Below are 16,577 nucleotides of genomic sequence, written 5' to 3' on the forward strand. Positions count from 1 at the left end.
TCGTCAGGTTGGCGATCACAGACCAATAGCAGGTGGAGCTGCGGCGCTGTGGGAAACCCCCGGCTTCGCTCCAAAAAATGTCAACATGGCGGCGACTGTACATCCCAACTTTTGGCTTCAAAACGGCCCTTCAGAAACCTGTGGGTGACGTCACACTCACTACGTCCATCTGTTTTTACTGTCTGTGGTTTCAACTTGGAAGGTCAGCTAGGCTAACTAGCTAACCTAGATAACTTAATATGAAAGGATTGTATCTTTTAAGTTACAAGCAGAGCGCTCGGCTTCATAATATTAGCTTCCTCCTCTCTTACCTCTTTTAACTGGGCTTCAGTCTAATGCAGTGATTCTCAAACGTTTTCATATCAAGGACCCCTAATTTAGTCCACATTGGTGAGATTTTGTCTCCTGAACCCAAATCTGAGAATACTTATATTGTTAGATATGATTTTGTCCAGAATTGCATGACTATCTGTATTGTAGGTAGAGAGATAACAGTGAATCTAAAAAAAATCTTAGTCGTTCTACATTCTCTAATTGTGTTAACTTCTTGTAAATGAAATAATGGTGAAGTTTAACAATAGATCGATTTGCTGGGGACCCCCTGAAACCCCCTCAAGGACCCCTGGTGGTCCCCGGACTCCACGTTGAGAACCACTGGTCTAATGTTACTTAGCCAGAAAAACTGTGGTTCCACTGAGGTTTAATTAAACCAATCAGATTGTATCTGCATCTGTAGCAGCTCTGCTTCCGAGAAATGTTTGTAGAACTAAAACTCTAGTCTGCTAGCAGCAAGTTAGCTTTATTCAGATTGATGAACTGACACTTGGTTAATCTCAAGCTGTGGACAGACCAATAACTAAATTTAAAACTGGATTTATATTAGCTAGCAAACAAGTATGTAAAGTAAAAGAAGATGGAATTTGTCTGTTTGATTATACTGGATTTCAGGACCATGCGAGGATTCCTCTGTGTGGGCCAAGGCTGATTCATAGCTGTGGCACTTTTCCCTATCTCTCTTCTGTCTGTGACCCTTTCTGTGTTTCCCTGTCTAAATAAAGAAAATTAACAACAGGGGAACCACTTCTGATGGAAAAAGAACAGCATTTATTCAAGCTAACGGTTGCAAAGATGTGTACATAGGACAAGGAAGAGTAAATACAGTACGTCTTACAATAATCGCTGCCTGAGTGTGCATGTATTGTATCGCCGTATTTACTGCTCCATGGCCTGTGTAAACATTTTTCTTTGCAACTAGGCTATTAGCTTGAATAAATAGCGTTCTGTTTGTATTAGCAGTGGCTCCCCTCTTCTTATTTTTCTAGTATTTTGCCTCCTTGGGAGCTCTTTGCCCTTCCCCCACACCCTAAATGAAGAAAATACAACATTCCAAGATGATGATGTTTTCATGAAAAAACCCAATCCATCATTGCAGTATGCAGAGGCATCATTTACACCGGGGATGCTGGGTTTGTGTCCTCATGTCTTTTTGAAATGTCAGATTCTGTCCTCGCCACTTTTTTTCCTTTAAGCGATGCAGTCAGCCTCGCCACAAAATATCCTGTCATCAAATGTGAATTAACCTTCAATGATGTTTGTTGTTAGTTCCCGTCAAGAGCGTGAGAAGGAAGTGACAGGAGTGACTCTGGTAAGAGATGCCAAAACTTCTCTAATTATTTAATGGGTTGTTGATTCCATTGTGGCAAAAATGGCACAAAATAAATTATTTCTTGAAGTAAGAATTTTGACAATACCGTTGTCAAAAAGTACAGCAAAGCAAGACTGTTTGGATCCAATTTTTTATTGGTATTGGTAAAGAAGGCAGCCCATCTGACTCATCAGAAGTCAGTCATACAACTGTCATGAGGAAAAACAAACCTGTATAGTGAGCTGCGATGGGTTCAATTCAATTCAAACTTTATTTAACCAGGCAAAGGCCGAGAACCTCATTTGCGAGGCTGGCATGTTCTTTTTCCTTTTTGAGAATGTCCTGTAATGTACCCAACATCTAGACTGAGTAAATTCTGGGTTTTGTCTTTTAATCATATTTTTAGAGCAGCTTTCCTGCTGGGAGATGAAAGAGAAGGAACAGCATGTGACACAGATCAAGAGCCGGCCTCAAACCCACAGAACGACTACATGATACTCAACTGACTGATTCAACTGGTTTTGTATTAAAAGTCAGTTTATACGAGTCAAATCTCTTGCTCTTGCTCAAGTCCAAGTCTCAATTTTCTTTTGCCAGTAAATTGTTGCATGAGAGTTATTGCTAGAGAATGCACAGCATGTTCATAATCTATTATTTAACCATTAGCACATCACACATTGATTAAATAAATTTGATTACTTCAGTCAAATAAAGGTATTGATTGTACCAAGCCAAGATATTTCCCCTCCCTGCTGCTTCTGATGTGCCACCAGTCTACAATCTGCAGACTGAGTCCTCGAATCGCAGATCAGTTTCTATAATGACACTTTTGTCACTGGACGGCGCTATTTCCATAGTAACATATTACATTTATTTGCATCTTTGCTTAAAAATAACATAAATTCAAATAAATAAAATGAAATGAAATGAAAAACACAAGGCAACAGTGAACATGACCAGTGGTGTCTAAGAAATTGCGTAAGACACGTGGACAAATGAATGGACAAATGATTGATGTAACGCCCTTCTTGAGCCAGAGCCGGAACAAAAGAGTGCATTGCCCCCCCAAATTTCATTAGAATCCGATCGGTGGTGTCAAATGAACGAACGGAAGGAGATCGATCCATAGTCCTTCACCCGACTTCACTGTGAGACACAACAAATAGAAACAAATGAAGAGAAAACAGACTTTGTCGTGACCCGACGTATTCAGTCGACACAGCTGCAGTGAGGACGGTGATGTAAATCCGTCTCTCTCTGCAGGGAGAGAGGAATTAACCTGGTTTCCTGCCTGAAACCCCTGATGACCAATCTCCTCCCTGATGGACTCTTAATAGAGAGGACAGCAGGACACCAGAGAGTAACACACACACTCACACACACACACACACACACACACAGCCTCTCTCTCTCACACTCACACACACACCTACACATGCACACACATTTCATTATTTACACCCCCACACACTCACACATGCACTGCCTTTTCTTCTTCCTTCTTCCACACATACGGTGGCCTTTTTAGGACATCCACAGCCGGCCTTTGTCATTCGTAGATGGACTTTGACGGACCTAGATCGACTTGAGTCAGGTTTAGCTGTACTTTTGTACAGCTAAACCTGACACAAGTCCATCTAAATCTGACAAAAGACAGCTAAACCTGACGCAAGTCTGTCTACGTTTGACAAAAGACAGCTAAACCTGACGCTAGTCCATCTAAGGCTGGCAAAATACAGCTAAACCTGACTCAAGTCCATCTAAATCTGGCAAAAGACATCTAAGTTTGACAAAGTACAGCTAAACCTAATGCCAGTCCATCTAAGTCTGACAAGGTACAGCTAAACCTAATGCCAGTCCATCTAAGTCTGAGAGAAGACAGCTAAACCTAATGCCAGTCCATCTAAGTCTGAGAGAAGACAGCTAAACCTGACTCAAGTCCATCTAAATTTAACAAAAGACAGGTAAACCTGACTCAAGTCCATCTAAGTCTGACAGAAGACAGCTAAACCTGACTCAAGTCCATCTAAATTTAACAAAAGACAGCTAAACCTGACTCAAGTCCATCTAAGTTTAACAGAAGACAGCTAAACCTGACTCAAGTCCATCTAAGTCTGACAAAAGACAGGTAAACCTGACAAAAGTCCATTTAAGTTTGACAAAAGACAGCTAAACCTGACTCAAGTCCATCTAAGTCTGACAGAAGACAGCTAAACCTGACTCAAGTCCATCTAAGTCTGACAAAAGACAGGTAAACCTGACAAAAGTCCATTTAAGTTTGACAAAAGACAGCTAAACCTGACTCAAGTCCATCTAAGTCTGACAGAAGACAGCTAAACCTGACTCAAGTCCATCTAAGTCTGACAAAAGACAGGTAAACCTGACACAAGTCCATCTAAATTTAACAAAAGACAGCTAAACCTGACTCAAGTCCATCTAAGTCTGAGAGAAGACAGCTAAACCTGACTCAAGTCCATCTAAATTTAACAAAAGACAGCTAAACCTGACTCAAGTCCATCTAAGTTTAACAGAAGACAGCTAAACCTGACTCAAGTCCATCTAAATCTGACAAAGTACATCTACAAACGACAAAAGCACCTGAGGATGTCCTAAAAGGGCCACCGTACTACACACACCAGACCCGCGGCCCATTTACCTCAGCGCCATAGAGGTCCCGTTGACCGACGCAGCTGAGCACGCTCTGTGGGTGTGTCCATGAGAGTAGCTCCCCTGCCGTACGTACCTCTCGTCCCCACAGCACAGTATGACCAGAAACGCCCTCCGAAACGCCCGGTTCAGGAAGGCGTACAGGAAGGGGTTGAGTCCTGAGTTAATGTAGCCGAGCCACAGCCAGGCCGTCCACAGCTGCCAGGGCACGGAGTAGTGGATGAAGGGGTCCACCACGTTCGTGATGAAGAACGGCGCCCAGCACAGGCAGAAACACCCCATGATGACCGCCAGCGTCTTCGCCGCCTTGGTCTCCACGCGCATGCGGCTGGTCGTTATGGGAGCCGGCTCCGAGGAGGCGGAGGAGCCCGTCGGCGGCCTGAGGCGGTAGCGCTCCGACTGGTCCGAGGTCGTCGAGGACCTCGCCGCCGCCGCCGCCGCGCCGACCGGAGCGGCGCCGGAGACGGGGGCGGAGCCGGCGCGCTGCAGCGTCTCGATCTGCCGCGCGTGGGTCATGGCGGTGACGTAGATGCGCTGGTAGGCCAGGACCATGAGGGCCAGCGGGACGTAGAAGGCCACGGCGGAGCAGATCAGGGCGTACGGCCGGTTCACCAGGAACACACAGCTGGTGTCGTTGGAGCCGCCCGCCGCCGCCCGCCGCTCTTCAATCTGGGACAGACAGGAGACACAACAATGACAAAGACTGAAACCGCTGAAACAGGATTAAAGAGTAAACCAACACTAAATCACTTGAAACTTGAATCGTAGTTGCACTGCTCTCTATGGGTTGAAACTTTAAAGCAAGTTGCACTTCTGGCCACGCCCCAATCAGTGATGTCAAAGCAGGTATTTCGGCTTTGACAGATGATGCCAAACACCTGCTGTGACATCACTGATTGGGGCGTGGCCAGAAATGCAACATGCTTTAAAGTTTCAACCCATAGGAAGCAGTGCAACAACGATTTTCTGCCCCATGTGAATTAGTGTTGATTTACTCTTTAAGTAATCTACGACTTCTAGCGACTCCATTGGCGACCAAAAGGAATTATACCAACATTGAAAAGTCACATTTTCACAAAAGAGAGGAGTAAGCTCGCTAATCAGAGCAGAGATCCATCAGAAATGTGTAGTGGAGAACTAATCTATCACCATGCTAAATACTGGAATATTAAAACTGTTTTGTCATTTACTTTTCTTTGAGAACGAGGATGTTTAGCCTTCGTGGCTGCACCGGTTGTTCGTTTTTAAAGAGTTTTGTTTTTTTTTTGTTTTGTTTTTTTAACTTTATTGCCATTAACACACATTAACAGGCAATTAACATTACAAAACAAAATCACCTTGAGATTGGGCTGCACTTGACATACATACACATATAGATGAAATGACACCGTACAGAAGTAGAACACACACACATCTACCTATACATATACCTACAAAGATTATACATCTAAACAATAAAGTACAAGATAACTAAGGTAGTCAATAACTGATGTCCATTTTCTTATAAAAATAGGCAGTTTTAGTTGTAGCTGGGCAGTCATTTGTTCCATCATGTAAACATGTTTGACTTTTTGTAGCCATTAAACAATCGTGGGAGGGTTAGGCTTCATCCAGTTGCAGTAATAGTAATTCTTTTTCTTGCAACCATCAACTTAAAGAGATTTAAAGTCAGAAATCTCAGCAGCTCACCGAGTAATCGCTGAGTCACTGGTATCGATCAACAACCGTATCAAACCCCCTGCAGATATATTATGGTCACTTTGTGCTACAGGGCGGTAAAAGCCTTACTCTCTGCCCCTTTAATGTATTAAGTGCATGAGTACTACTGTCCTGAGGCAGTGAGTGCAGAAGCTCCTTCAATTTCAAAACTCTGTTCCAGACTGCAGGACCGCAGTCTCTCTCTCTTTCTCTCATGAAAACACAGCAGACAGCACACATTATAAAGATGAACCAAACTGACGTATCATATACCTACCGACTACTGACAATGCATGTGCTGGTGAATATGTTTTTTATATGTTTTATCGTGTGTGTGTGTCTTGTTTCTCATGTGTCCTTGTTCCTTTTACCCTGTCTCTAATGTCCTGAATGACATGAGGCTGGCGATCAAGAACTCCAATGCATTCTTATGTAAATGGGAAAAATAAACTTGAAACTTGAAACCTAAACTTGTGTCACAGTCATTGAATCATTCCTCGTGGCTCGTGTCAGTTGAAGAGAGAAGAAATTTAGATTTCAAACAATTCCTTTTTTGGGACAGAGCAACAGCGCAGTAGATATTTGCTGTTAAAATACGTGCTTCTTTCCAGTTTGGGAGAGATTAGTGGCTTTATGAAGAGGCAGACATACTCACATTATACAAAAAAACTTCAATAGTCAATGGATAATGAATTGAACAATGAACAATTAATGAGTTAACCCCTTTGAAATAGAAAAAAATAGTGCTTTTTATAGCTTAAAGTGCCGAGATGTAAATGTTTAAATATACTTTCAAGTCCTATGCAATTTTTCTGTGCCATGTAAACTACAAAAAACTACAATCAGATCACCCAGTCAGCCTTTTTTAAAAGAAGACAGATTGTTGTTGGAACAGTGAACACTACTTGAGTGAAAGAGACAGAAGAGAGCCGTGTATTTCATTAAATCTCGCTGGATAAATGCGTCTATCCCGTCTCCCTCTGGGACTCCTGCAGCTCATTTCGAGGCGGCTCCGATACGCCAAAACATTTCCAAACCAACAGAAAATGCTTCTTGAACGGCCGCCGTCGCTCGCAGCTAGAGAGCCTCCGCAGAGACCGAAATTGTTTTGTGATCACTGTATTACCGTGTCACTGTTCAAGGGATTGGAAATGTTATTGGAAACAGAGAGTATTAGCTTGGACGGCTTTGTGTTTACCCCGGCTGAAAAACATCTCTCTTTCAAGGCCTCTGAGGGAGGCACAAGAACTATTCAGTCCACTGCCTGCTTGACATGTACAGCACAAAACATTTGAATTTGTCTAGTCGGGGTTGACGCACCATAATTCAGTTCAGTTCAGTTCAGTTTAGTCACAAATCACTTAAAATACAAGTACAATCACATGAGACATAATGGAGATATGTGAAATGGGACACCTTGATAAGCTATCTGAAGCTTGAGAATAGGGGCCCAGACACTAAGCAGATAGTATTTAAAATATATGTTTAATAACACGTCTAGATTTGAAAAAGTGCATGTATTATACAGTAACATTTACAACCTACAAAACACCTAAGACTAACCTAAGACCCTAAAAAGTACTACTAAATGGTCCTAAGACATTTATTCCATCAGTCTAAACATTGATTAAATAAGTAAGATACAATAAATAGAGACATATGGCAAGTGGAAATAACAGTACAATTTGAATGGATTTCAGAGTAGAGTAACTAGTTTATAATAAGACATTTTGAATTGTAAAATGTATTCTGCAGGCAGGTTTAAAGTCAAAGGTTTGCTATCCATGAACAGACAACATGCTACTGGAAAACACACTGTGTGAGGAGGCTCGATCACGGTGTGTGTGTGTGTGTGTGTGGGGGGGGGGGGGTTGCTGTGTTTAGGAGGAGATAATTCGATGATACTGCAAGCCCGATAAAGGTTAGAGATCACGGTAACACTTTACAATAACGGTACATTAATTAAGGGTTAGTTAATGCATTAACCTTTCATTAATGTACCCTTATTATAAAGTGTTACTGTGATCACTTAAACCTCTTTAAGCTCCATTTCTGTTTTAAAGGCAAAACTTAAAACACACTTATTTTCTAAATTCTATGGTGTGACCTAAATAGTCCAGCTGGTCCAGCATCATGTAACATTCTTCTTCCTTATGTACTGTTTTATTTCCTTTGTCTTAAACTGTTCTTTTACATTTCTCTTTCTCCCCTTGTTTTGTACTATCTGATATTATATTATATATGATTAAAGCTGCTTTTACTGTTCTTTTAAAATTCTCTTTTGTAAAGTGCGTTGGGACTTGTGATAATGCAATTAAGATAAATAGAACTTGAACTAGAACTTAAAGTAATTTCACTACATTTCACTGCAGATATGGAAAGCTTACCATGAGAAAGCCTTCACTTGGCATTACAGCAGTGTTAAGCTTTCCAACTTTCTGAGTCTCCTGCACTGAACACATGAAACATTGTTCATATCATTACAAATTATAACGCAGCGGTCTAAAAAATACCAGAGCAAATAAGAAAATACTATTTATTATAATAGTTTGGCTACCCGAAACGACCCCTGTAGTAGTTGTTGTGCTGTTGAACAAGGTAATTGAATAAAATAGTCAAGAAAAAAGTACTGTCAGCAGCTGGTATGTGTCTCATAGTTCAGAAAATCTCACATCAAAGCATAAAAGGATTATCTGCTCAGTCTCTTCTTTGACTTTATGAACTTTATCGATCCTCGAGGGGAAACTGAGACGTCACAGAACAAAGAACAGAAGTGTAGGCTGCAGGACAAAGACTGGGGAAAGTAATAAAGTTACTAAAAAATCAAATTAAAGCTAGTGACGACACTCGATGACACTAATAAAAAATGTTTCTCCACTAACTTATTTATAAGAAGTACAACAATTCTGTGACTCTTCAGTTGATCAAAGTAGTTGAAAACCTTTTCCAGCCAGCTTAATGTTTCATTTTTCAACTTCTAGCATAAAGACCTGATGTTAATATCGCAGTAATACCTGTTAGGATTATTAAGGATTAAAAGGTGATGCATGGCATTAGGTGCAGCTGAGTATCAGCATCACTGAAGTATTCATAATCACAATAAAGAACGTCTTGTTAGTTATATTCGCTTTAATACAACAGCTGCCAACATGCATCCCATCTGAGAAGTGGTGAACAAAATAAGATTAAAACTGCACTAGGCAACTTCACACGCTGGTGGCTGCAAATGGCAGCAAGAGGTAATTGTTTAAAAAATTTTAACGCAATAACCAGAAATCCTCCACAGTGAGGTCAGTGAACGTCACACAGCAGCTCATGTTAAGGGTGGACTTAGTGATTTGGGGGCCCTAGACAAAGGCAAATATTGACCCCCCCCCCGAATCCCAACTCTCTCACTTATTAATCCATCCTTTTTATATATATACATAAACTTTGGTAGCTTTGCTTATTTCATTTTTTTAACTTCTCCCTCAGCTACCAATGCAGTGGCAAGTAAAATTTAATTAAAGTCAACTGGCAAAATCTCACTAGAAGTGGAGTAGGGGGTGACCATGACTCACGACTGAAGTAATTTATTGTAACAAAGAGAGGGGTGTTTTTTCATAAGTACATTTCTAAATTTATTAAAAATAAGTTTCAATTAGTTATATTCTTGACTTTTGTGGGGCCCTCTGGCTGCTGGGGCCCAAGGCAGTTGCCTAGCTTTGCCTAATGGTAAGTCCGCCCCTGGCTCATGTTCACCAAGCGGCCGGTCTGTGATGCTTTATACCAAAGATGGGGATAGTATTCTCTTCTTTGTTCCAGCCTCCAAGGGTTTGGAGGCAAATTCAATTGGAATTTGTAATCGCTTCCTTAGCTAGACCCGTTTCCTCCTGTCTGTCTTTTAGGCATATGATTCTGTGAGTTGCTACTGTATGTTTTGTTTTATGTGATTTTAATGTTTGCTTGTATGTTGTTTGAAACTCGGTATTGCTGCTATCTTGGCCAGGGCTCCCTCGAAAAAGAGATCTTGTAATCTCAATGGTACTCACCTGGTTAAATACAGGTTTAATAATAACTAAATAACTTTGTGATTTAAGCTGAGAAGACGGGTGGATTTTTACATATAAATCTTGCCTAGTGCAGCTTTAAAAAACAGAGAAAACAAGAAAGATTACATACTCACTCCTAGGTTATCAAATAGTTGGCCATAGCAGCCAGTTTAGTTTTTGATAAAGTGGCAGCTATCAACATATGGGGAAATATCAGCATGGTGTTTTTGACCAAACACTTTTTGACCAAACAACCACTAATACTGTGGAACAACCTGACCGAGGAGCAAAGGCTCGCTGAATCACTTCAGTCCTTTAAAATCTCTTCTTAAAACCCATTTTTAGAAAACTGCTAGCTGTGACTATTCTTAGTTTTTTAATTCAGTGTTCTTATTTATTTTTGACTAATTTATTATTGACTGTAATTGTCCTGATTTGTGTGTTGTGTTTTGCTCTGTAAAGCTCTTTGTAGACTATATTATTTTTAGTTTAGTTTATTATAATTTTTATTATTACCACCCCTTATATAATTGTTCATATCAGACGGTCTGACTGGTCTCATTTGTTCGAAACAGTCCCAACACTGTGTCACCTCTCTCTCTCTCTGTCCCCTCCTTGTTTTCTGATCCTAGCTACTGGAGACTCACTATGTCCTCGATGCCGATGGCGTTCCAGCTTTGCATGATGGGTAGGAAGGAGATGAAGGAGGGGATGAGCCAGCAGCCTCCCAGCATCACCGCCACTCTGACCGGGGTCATCTTGTGTCTGTAGACCAGAGGCTGGCAGCAGATGGCATAGTACCTGGAATAACACACACACACACACACACACACACACACACACACACACACACACACACCCACACATACACACACATACACATATTATAGTGACCTTTGCAGTGTTGTTTTCCTAGAGAGGCAACTACAAGAAGCTCATAATGTAGTTCCCCCAAAATACCATTTATTTTATGTAAAGCACTTTGAGCTGCATTCATATGTATTATTTTGCCTATCAACAGAATCACAGAGCAGGAGGACAACAAGCCAGGGAGACCTACTGTGATAGGTCTCCCTGGCTCCCTATCAGTTAGTTTAATAAATATAGTTGCAGCCATTAGTTAAACCTGGCAAAAAAATCACATACCCTGCAATTATTTCTTACCATGTAGGTTGTCAATAAACTTGGACCAAATTGACTATTGCTAGCTAGTTTGATGCTGCTGATATTGACTTTCTCAGCCCAGTAGCCCAGATTATCTTGTTTGCAAACATTGTTTTTTCATTTTACAAATTATACAGTGAGTGGCTGCAAGATGCCTTCGAAAGCAAGAAGGGCGAAAGTAAAAGAGAAAGTAAAGCAGCGGGCAGCTAGATGGACTCAAGACAACAGGTGAGAGGCAGACTGGGCAGCTGACTTACCTTCATCATGCAAGGAAAAAAATAGATTTAGTGACTTTATCTTAAAATCTATCCAATGAAGATTTTGTTTAGAGTCTTCAGCTTGTACAATTATGATAGAAATATAATATGATAATTGAGTATGCATCACTAAGATATGTATATATATTATTTATTTTATTTAATATTTAGCACAGGCAGACAGAAATGCAGAGAGATGAGGGAGAGAAAGAAGAGGACAGTGAGACAGAAAGACAAGAGATGGAAGCAAATATAACAGATGAGTAAAGTAAAGGGAGATAACAACAGACTTCCACAGACTGTTTGACACTGTAGATGTCCCTTTTTTCATTTGAGCACCTGCCCCTGAAGAACTCTCTGCAAGTCCCTGATTCTCCGTATGAACGGTGTTACAAAAATAAAGTTTTTAATAAAATGGAACTGTTTGCACTATATTGAATCGCATCATATCGTATTGCGTTATATTGTATTGAATTGTTGGCTGCTTAAAATGTATCTTAGCCCCCCACCTATGATGAGTGGTTAACAATTCTAAGAAGCATTTATACAATGGAAGAAATTACATATATGCTAAGACTACAGAGGACATTTTTTATAGAAAGATGGGCACCACTAATGGAGGCAATGGGGGAACATTGGGATTGATAACTGAACGAACTACCTAGTAAGGAACTGGACTGTAGGTGATGCTCTAAGGTAGTCTACTGTGTCTTCTTTAAAGTGAGACAAAATAAACAGGAAATTATTTTTTTTATTTTTATTTTTTTAAATAATATGGATTTTCCTGTGTATATTGAACTGAATATGTATGTCTATAGGTGAACTTGTATATAACCCTTGTTTAGTTAAGTTTTGATATGTTTGTGTTATTTATTTTGGGTATTTTCAATATTGTTATTATTATTATTTCAATTTGTTTTGATTTATTTTTATACATATTTTCATGTTGAATTGTTCGGATATATAAAACTCAAACAAAAATTGTAACCCCTTCTAAAGGAAACTGTCAACCTATGTTGAAATATTTTTGATGTAAAAGGGAATGTGAGAAATAACCAAATAAAAAAAAAGTAAAAAAAAAAAGTATCTTAGGTGTATTGAATCATTGATTCTGTATCAAAATGTGCATCGAATCGGTCTCAGAAGGAGAGATACACACACACACACACACACACACACACAGACACACACACACCTGTCCAGTGCGATGCAGCAGAGGTGCAGGATGGACGCGGTGGTCAGCAGGACGTCCAGAGACGTGCGGACGAGGCAGAAGATCTCTCCGTAACGCCACTGACCGGTCGTCAGCTCGATCGCCGCGAACGGCATCACAACCAACGCCACCAGCAGGTCGGCGAACGCCAGGGACACGATGAAGTAGTTTGTCTTCTTCTTCCTGCAGGAAGGAGGGAGAGAAGAGGATGAGAGAGAGGAGGAGAGGAGAGGAGAGGAGAGGAGAGGAGAGGAGAGGAGAGGAGAGGAGAAGACAGAGGAGAGAAGATAAGAAAAGAGAAGAAAATAAAAGAAAAAAGAGAGAAGAGAAGAAGAGAGTAGAGAAGAAAAGAGAAGAAGAGAAGAGGAAAGATGAGAAGAAGAGAGAGGAGGAGAGGACAGAGGAGAGGAGATAAGAAAAGAGAGAAGAAAATAAAAAAGGGGAGAGAAGAGAAGAGAGTAGAGAAGAAAAGAGAAGAAGAGAAGAGGAAAGATGAGAAGAAGAGAGGAGAGGAGAGAAGCGAGTAAAGAAGAAAAGAGAAGAGAAGAGAGAGGAGAAGAGGAGAAAAGAAAAGAGAGAAGAGAAGAGGAAAGATGAAAAGAAGAGAGGAGAGGAGAGAAGAGAGTAAAGAAGAAGAGAAGAGAAGAGAGGACACTATCTTCAAACAAGTGTAATGATAAGTTTTGTTTCAAAATATTTCAAAGTATTATTTTATATTCTATGGCGTTTCAATGTGACTGATGTGTCTTATGTGTTTTATCTGCTGTTTTTTCACAGTCTAGATCAGATTTTGTTACTTCAAGTTCACAGTTAGAAGACTTTTCAGTCTCATCTAGATTTTGGGAGAGTGATGACTGAGCAGAAACCTCACAACCTGCCAGTCTGCCTGTCAGGACAGACTGCTTTGACATTTGACGAGTTCGTTCCACAGTGCATCTTGGGAAACTTTAATTTCACAAACTTTCAAAAAATTCATCCAATGAAATTTTGATAACCGTGGAATTATTCTGCTCGCCATGCAGCTCAGTTCAGCTGCAACATGGACAAAGTTTTCACCTGAAACTCTTTTCCCCGACGGGCAAATATTCCTCCACAGCCACTTCTTCCATATCTCATTAATATTCAAAATAAGCCCCTCCCACTGACGCTCCCCACCCTAACTTTCTGTTTCATTCAGAAATACCAAGCGATTTGGTGCAATAAATCATTTTGTTGTAAATGGTGGATAGCTCTTTTTGTAGATTGGAGTTTTATTTATCCAAACATTTCTCAGAGGCAGACAAAATCTGATTGGTTGAGTTAAACCTCAGTGGGTGGGGCGAAAGAACCAAAGTGCAAGTTAGCTAACCTACAAACTTAAAAACTATAGCTTTTTCACTTTGTTAGCTAATTTTACATGCCATAATACATACATATTTAACAATAAATTTCTGGAAAGCAGAGTATCTTTAATGGTGACCTCATCCTGCACCAGTACAGTAGGCGTAAATATAAATTCCAACCAATAAAACATCACAGATTTTTGGTGAAGAAGACAGTGAGCTCACCGCAGATGTCTGTCCTTGCAGAGCGCCACCATGACCAGCAGGTTGCCGAACACCGTCATGATGATGATGATGGAGAGGAAGATGGTGAGGACGATCTTCTCCAGGGAGCTCAGGACCTGCTGCTGCTGCTGCTGCTGCTGCTCTGTGTTTAATATGTCATCCAACAAACTGCACAGACACAATGCTGTAGGTCAACATGCTGCAGCTCAAGTCTCCTTATATTTGACTTGTCCACTGCTGTGATCGCCACTGGAAACAAATATGCAGTTTCCAGTTATTTTCAGACTACCGGGCGAGGCAATTCCCTTACAAAAACCCACTTGTGTGACGCATATTGATTTTCACATGTGAACAGTTGGTAACACTTTATAATAACCATCATTAATAAATGGTAAATTGATAGTTAATTAAACTTTAGTTAATAGTTATTTTACTGTTAACAAACAATCAACAATCATTAATAATGTTTACTAATTATTAGTAATGCTATAATTTATGTTATTTTATCATTCGTTTGTGTAATATAAAATCATTCGTTTATAAATTATATATTGTATCATAGCTTTTTACCCTTTTTACCGTCTCTTATCAGCTATGATACAATATATCATTTATAAACAAATGATTTTATATTACACAAACTAATGATAAAATAACATAAATTATGGCATTACTAATAATTAGTAAACATTATTAATGATCATTTCATTGTTTGTTAACAGTAAAATAACTATTAACTAAAGTTTAATTAACTATCAATTTACCGAACAGTTTTTCTCATGTTGTATTCTGACGTCACGTGACAGTTTTTACTTCAGATGTAAACATTTCAATTTGTATATGAAGTGTTTTTACCACGTGAATTTATTGATTTATTTTTTTCTTTCACATTTTCACCTGCCGTTAGATATGTATGGAAGCCCTTTCCCACCACTCAATAAAATAAAAAGGGACTCAATTGTGAGTTTTTTTTCTCACAGTTCTGACTTTATTTCTCAGAATTCTGGCTTTTTATCTCAGAATTCTGACTTTATATCTCAGAATAAAGTCAGAATTGTGAGAAAAAAACTCACTTGAGTCGTTTTTTATTTTATTGAGTGGCGGGAATGGGTCTCCATTGATATAATGTGTTATTGAGTTTGAGGGTGGATTTTTCCTTTAAGGTGAACTGAAAGTATGATGGAGATGTTTGATGCTACTTTTTTGTAACGGCGACAGTGAAATGTTCCCGCTACTTGTATCAGAATGTATCATCACAACTAATTCCATAGTGATGAAGTAATGAGAAAACTGTACACATAGCATATTTAAAGGAATACGTCATGCCAATGACCTCAATGATCAACTTACCATTGTGTGATGAGAAGATTAGCAGCTACAGATCCGTCAATATTTATCTAGTTTACTACCTTGCATGCTATAAATGCACTAAATACTGAACACACTGACGTAAAACTACAGAAGGCCGTGAAGGACATAATTCAACAAATACTACTTATTCCTATAAAGGCTTATCTGATGCGATATACAGTTGGTTTCACTACTGTTGACAAAATGCACTTAATGTAAGTCGCTTTGGACAAAAGTGTCTGCTAAGTGACGTAATGTAATGTAATGCTAATCACACACATATGAAATACTCACACAATCACATAAGAAACACTTGCACATACTGTGTGTGTGTGTGTGTGTGTGTGTGTGTGTGTGTGTGTGTGTGACTGTCTCAATTTATCCGGAGGTCATCTCAGCTTAATTAATTAGCAATTAGCTCTTAATTAGCAATTTGTAGTAATTAGTAATTTAATTGGTACAAGTCTAGTTACAAGGTTTATGTCAAGGCTAAGATTAAATTTAGACTTAGTGTGAAGATAGCAATGATGCTGTGATTAACAAATAATTAACGAGCAGTAAACATGTTAGTTAACACTTTATGATGAGTGTTGAGACCGAGGCTGAATGAGACTCACTGCAGAGGGGATGCTGTGGCCATCACTGGTCGTCTGCATGGAGGTCAGCAGAGGAGAGTCCTCATCACCCCACGCTCTGGCCCTGTTCACACACACACACACACACATACACAGAGAGAGAGAGAGAGAGAGAGAGAGAGAGAGAGAGAGAGAGAGAGAGAGACTCAAAATCATGACGTACCAGTGGTGGTCTGCGTTTTCCCAAAATAAAAGCCAGCTTGTGTTTGTGGACATGTGCTGGATTTTGTGTTGTTTGTCCAGCTTGTGACTGGTTTTAGGAGGCGAAAAATTTGATATTTGTATCCCAAATAACTAACTAGAATATTCATGACTTGAAAAAATGTGATATTTATAACTCAGATAGGTTACAAAAGGCAGCATCTGTCCA

The 16,577-nt window shown here is 39.8% G+C and overlaps 1 protein-coding gene across 1 annotated transcript in view; it reads right to left on the minus strand.

The window, feature by feature from the left end:
- The window catches only part of LOC139655209 (5-hydroxytryptamine receptor 4), a 60,504-nt gene extending 44,292 nt beyond the window's left edge, over positions 1–16,212 (minus strand). The window contains exons 1-5 of the mRNA XM_071532557.1: positions 16,190–16,212; positions 14,223–14,390; positions 12,658–12,858; positions 10,689–10,842; positions 4,302–4,981 (exon numbers count right to left, since the gene is read on the minus strand). Coding sequence (XP_071388658.1) covers positions 4,302–4,981; positions 10,689–10,842; positions 12,658–12,858; positions 14,223–14,390; positions 16,190–16,212 — 1,226 coding nt within the window. The remainder of the gene's footprint in view (positions 1–4,301; positions 4,982–10,688; positions 10,843–12,657; positions 12,859–14,222; positions 14,391–16,189) is intronic.
- Between the last annotated feature and the right edge of the window lie 365 nt (positions 16,213–16,577).

This window comes from Centroberyx affinis, unplaced genomic scaffold (assembly GCF_046629955.1).
Source record: "Centroberyx affinis isolate AG114_WGS23_722 - 3 ecotype Tasmania unplaced genomic scaffold, CSIRO-AGI_Caff_v1 ptg002209l_1, whole genome shotgun sequence".
Taxonomy (NCBI): Eukaryota; Metazoa; Chordata; class Actinopteri; order Beryciformes; family Berycidae; genus Centroberyx; species Centroberyx affinis.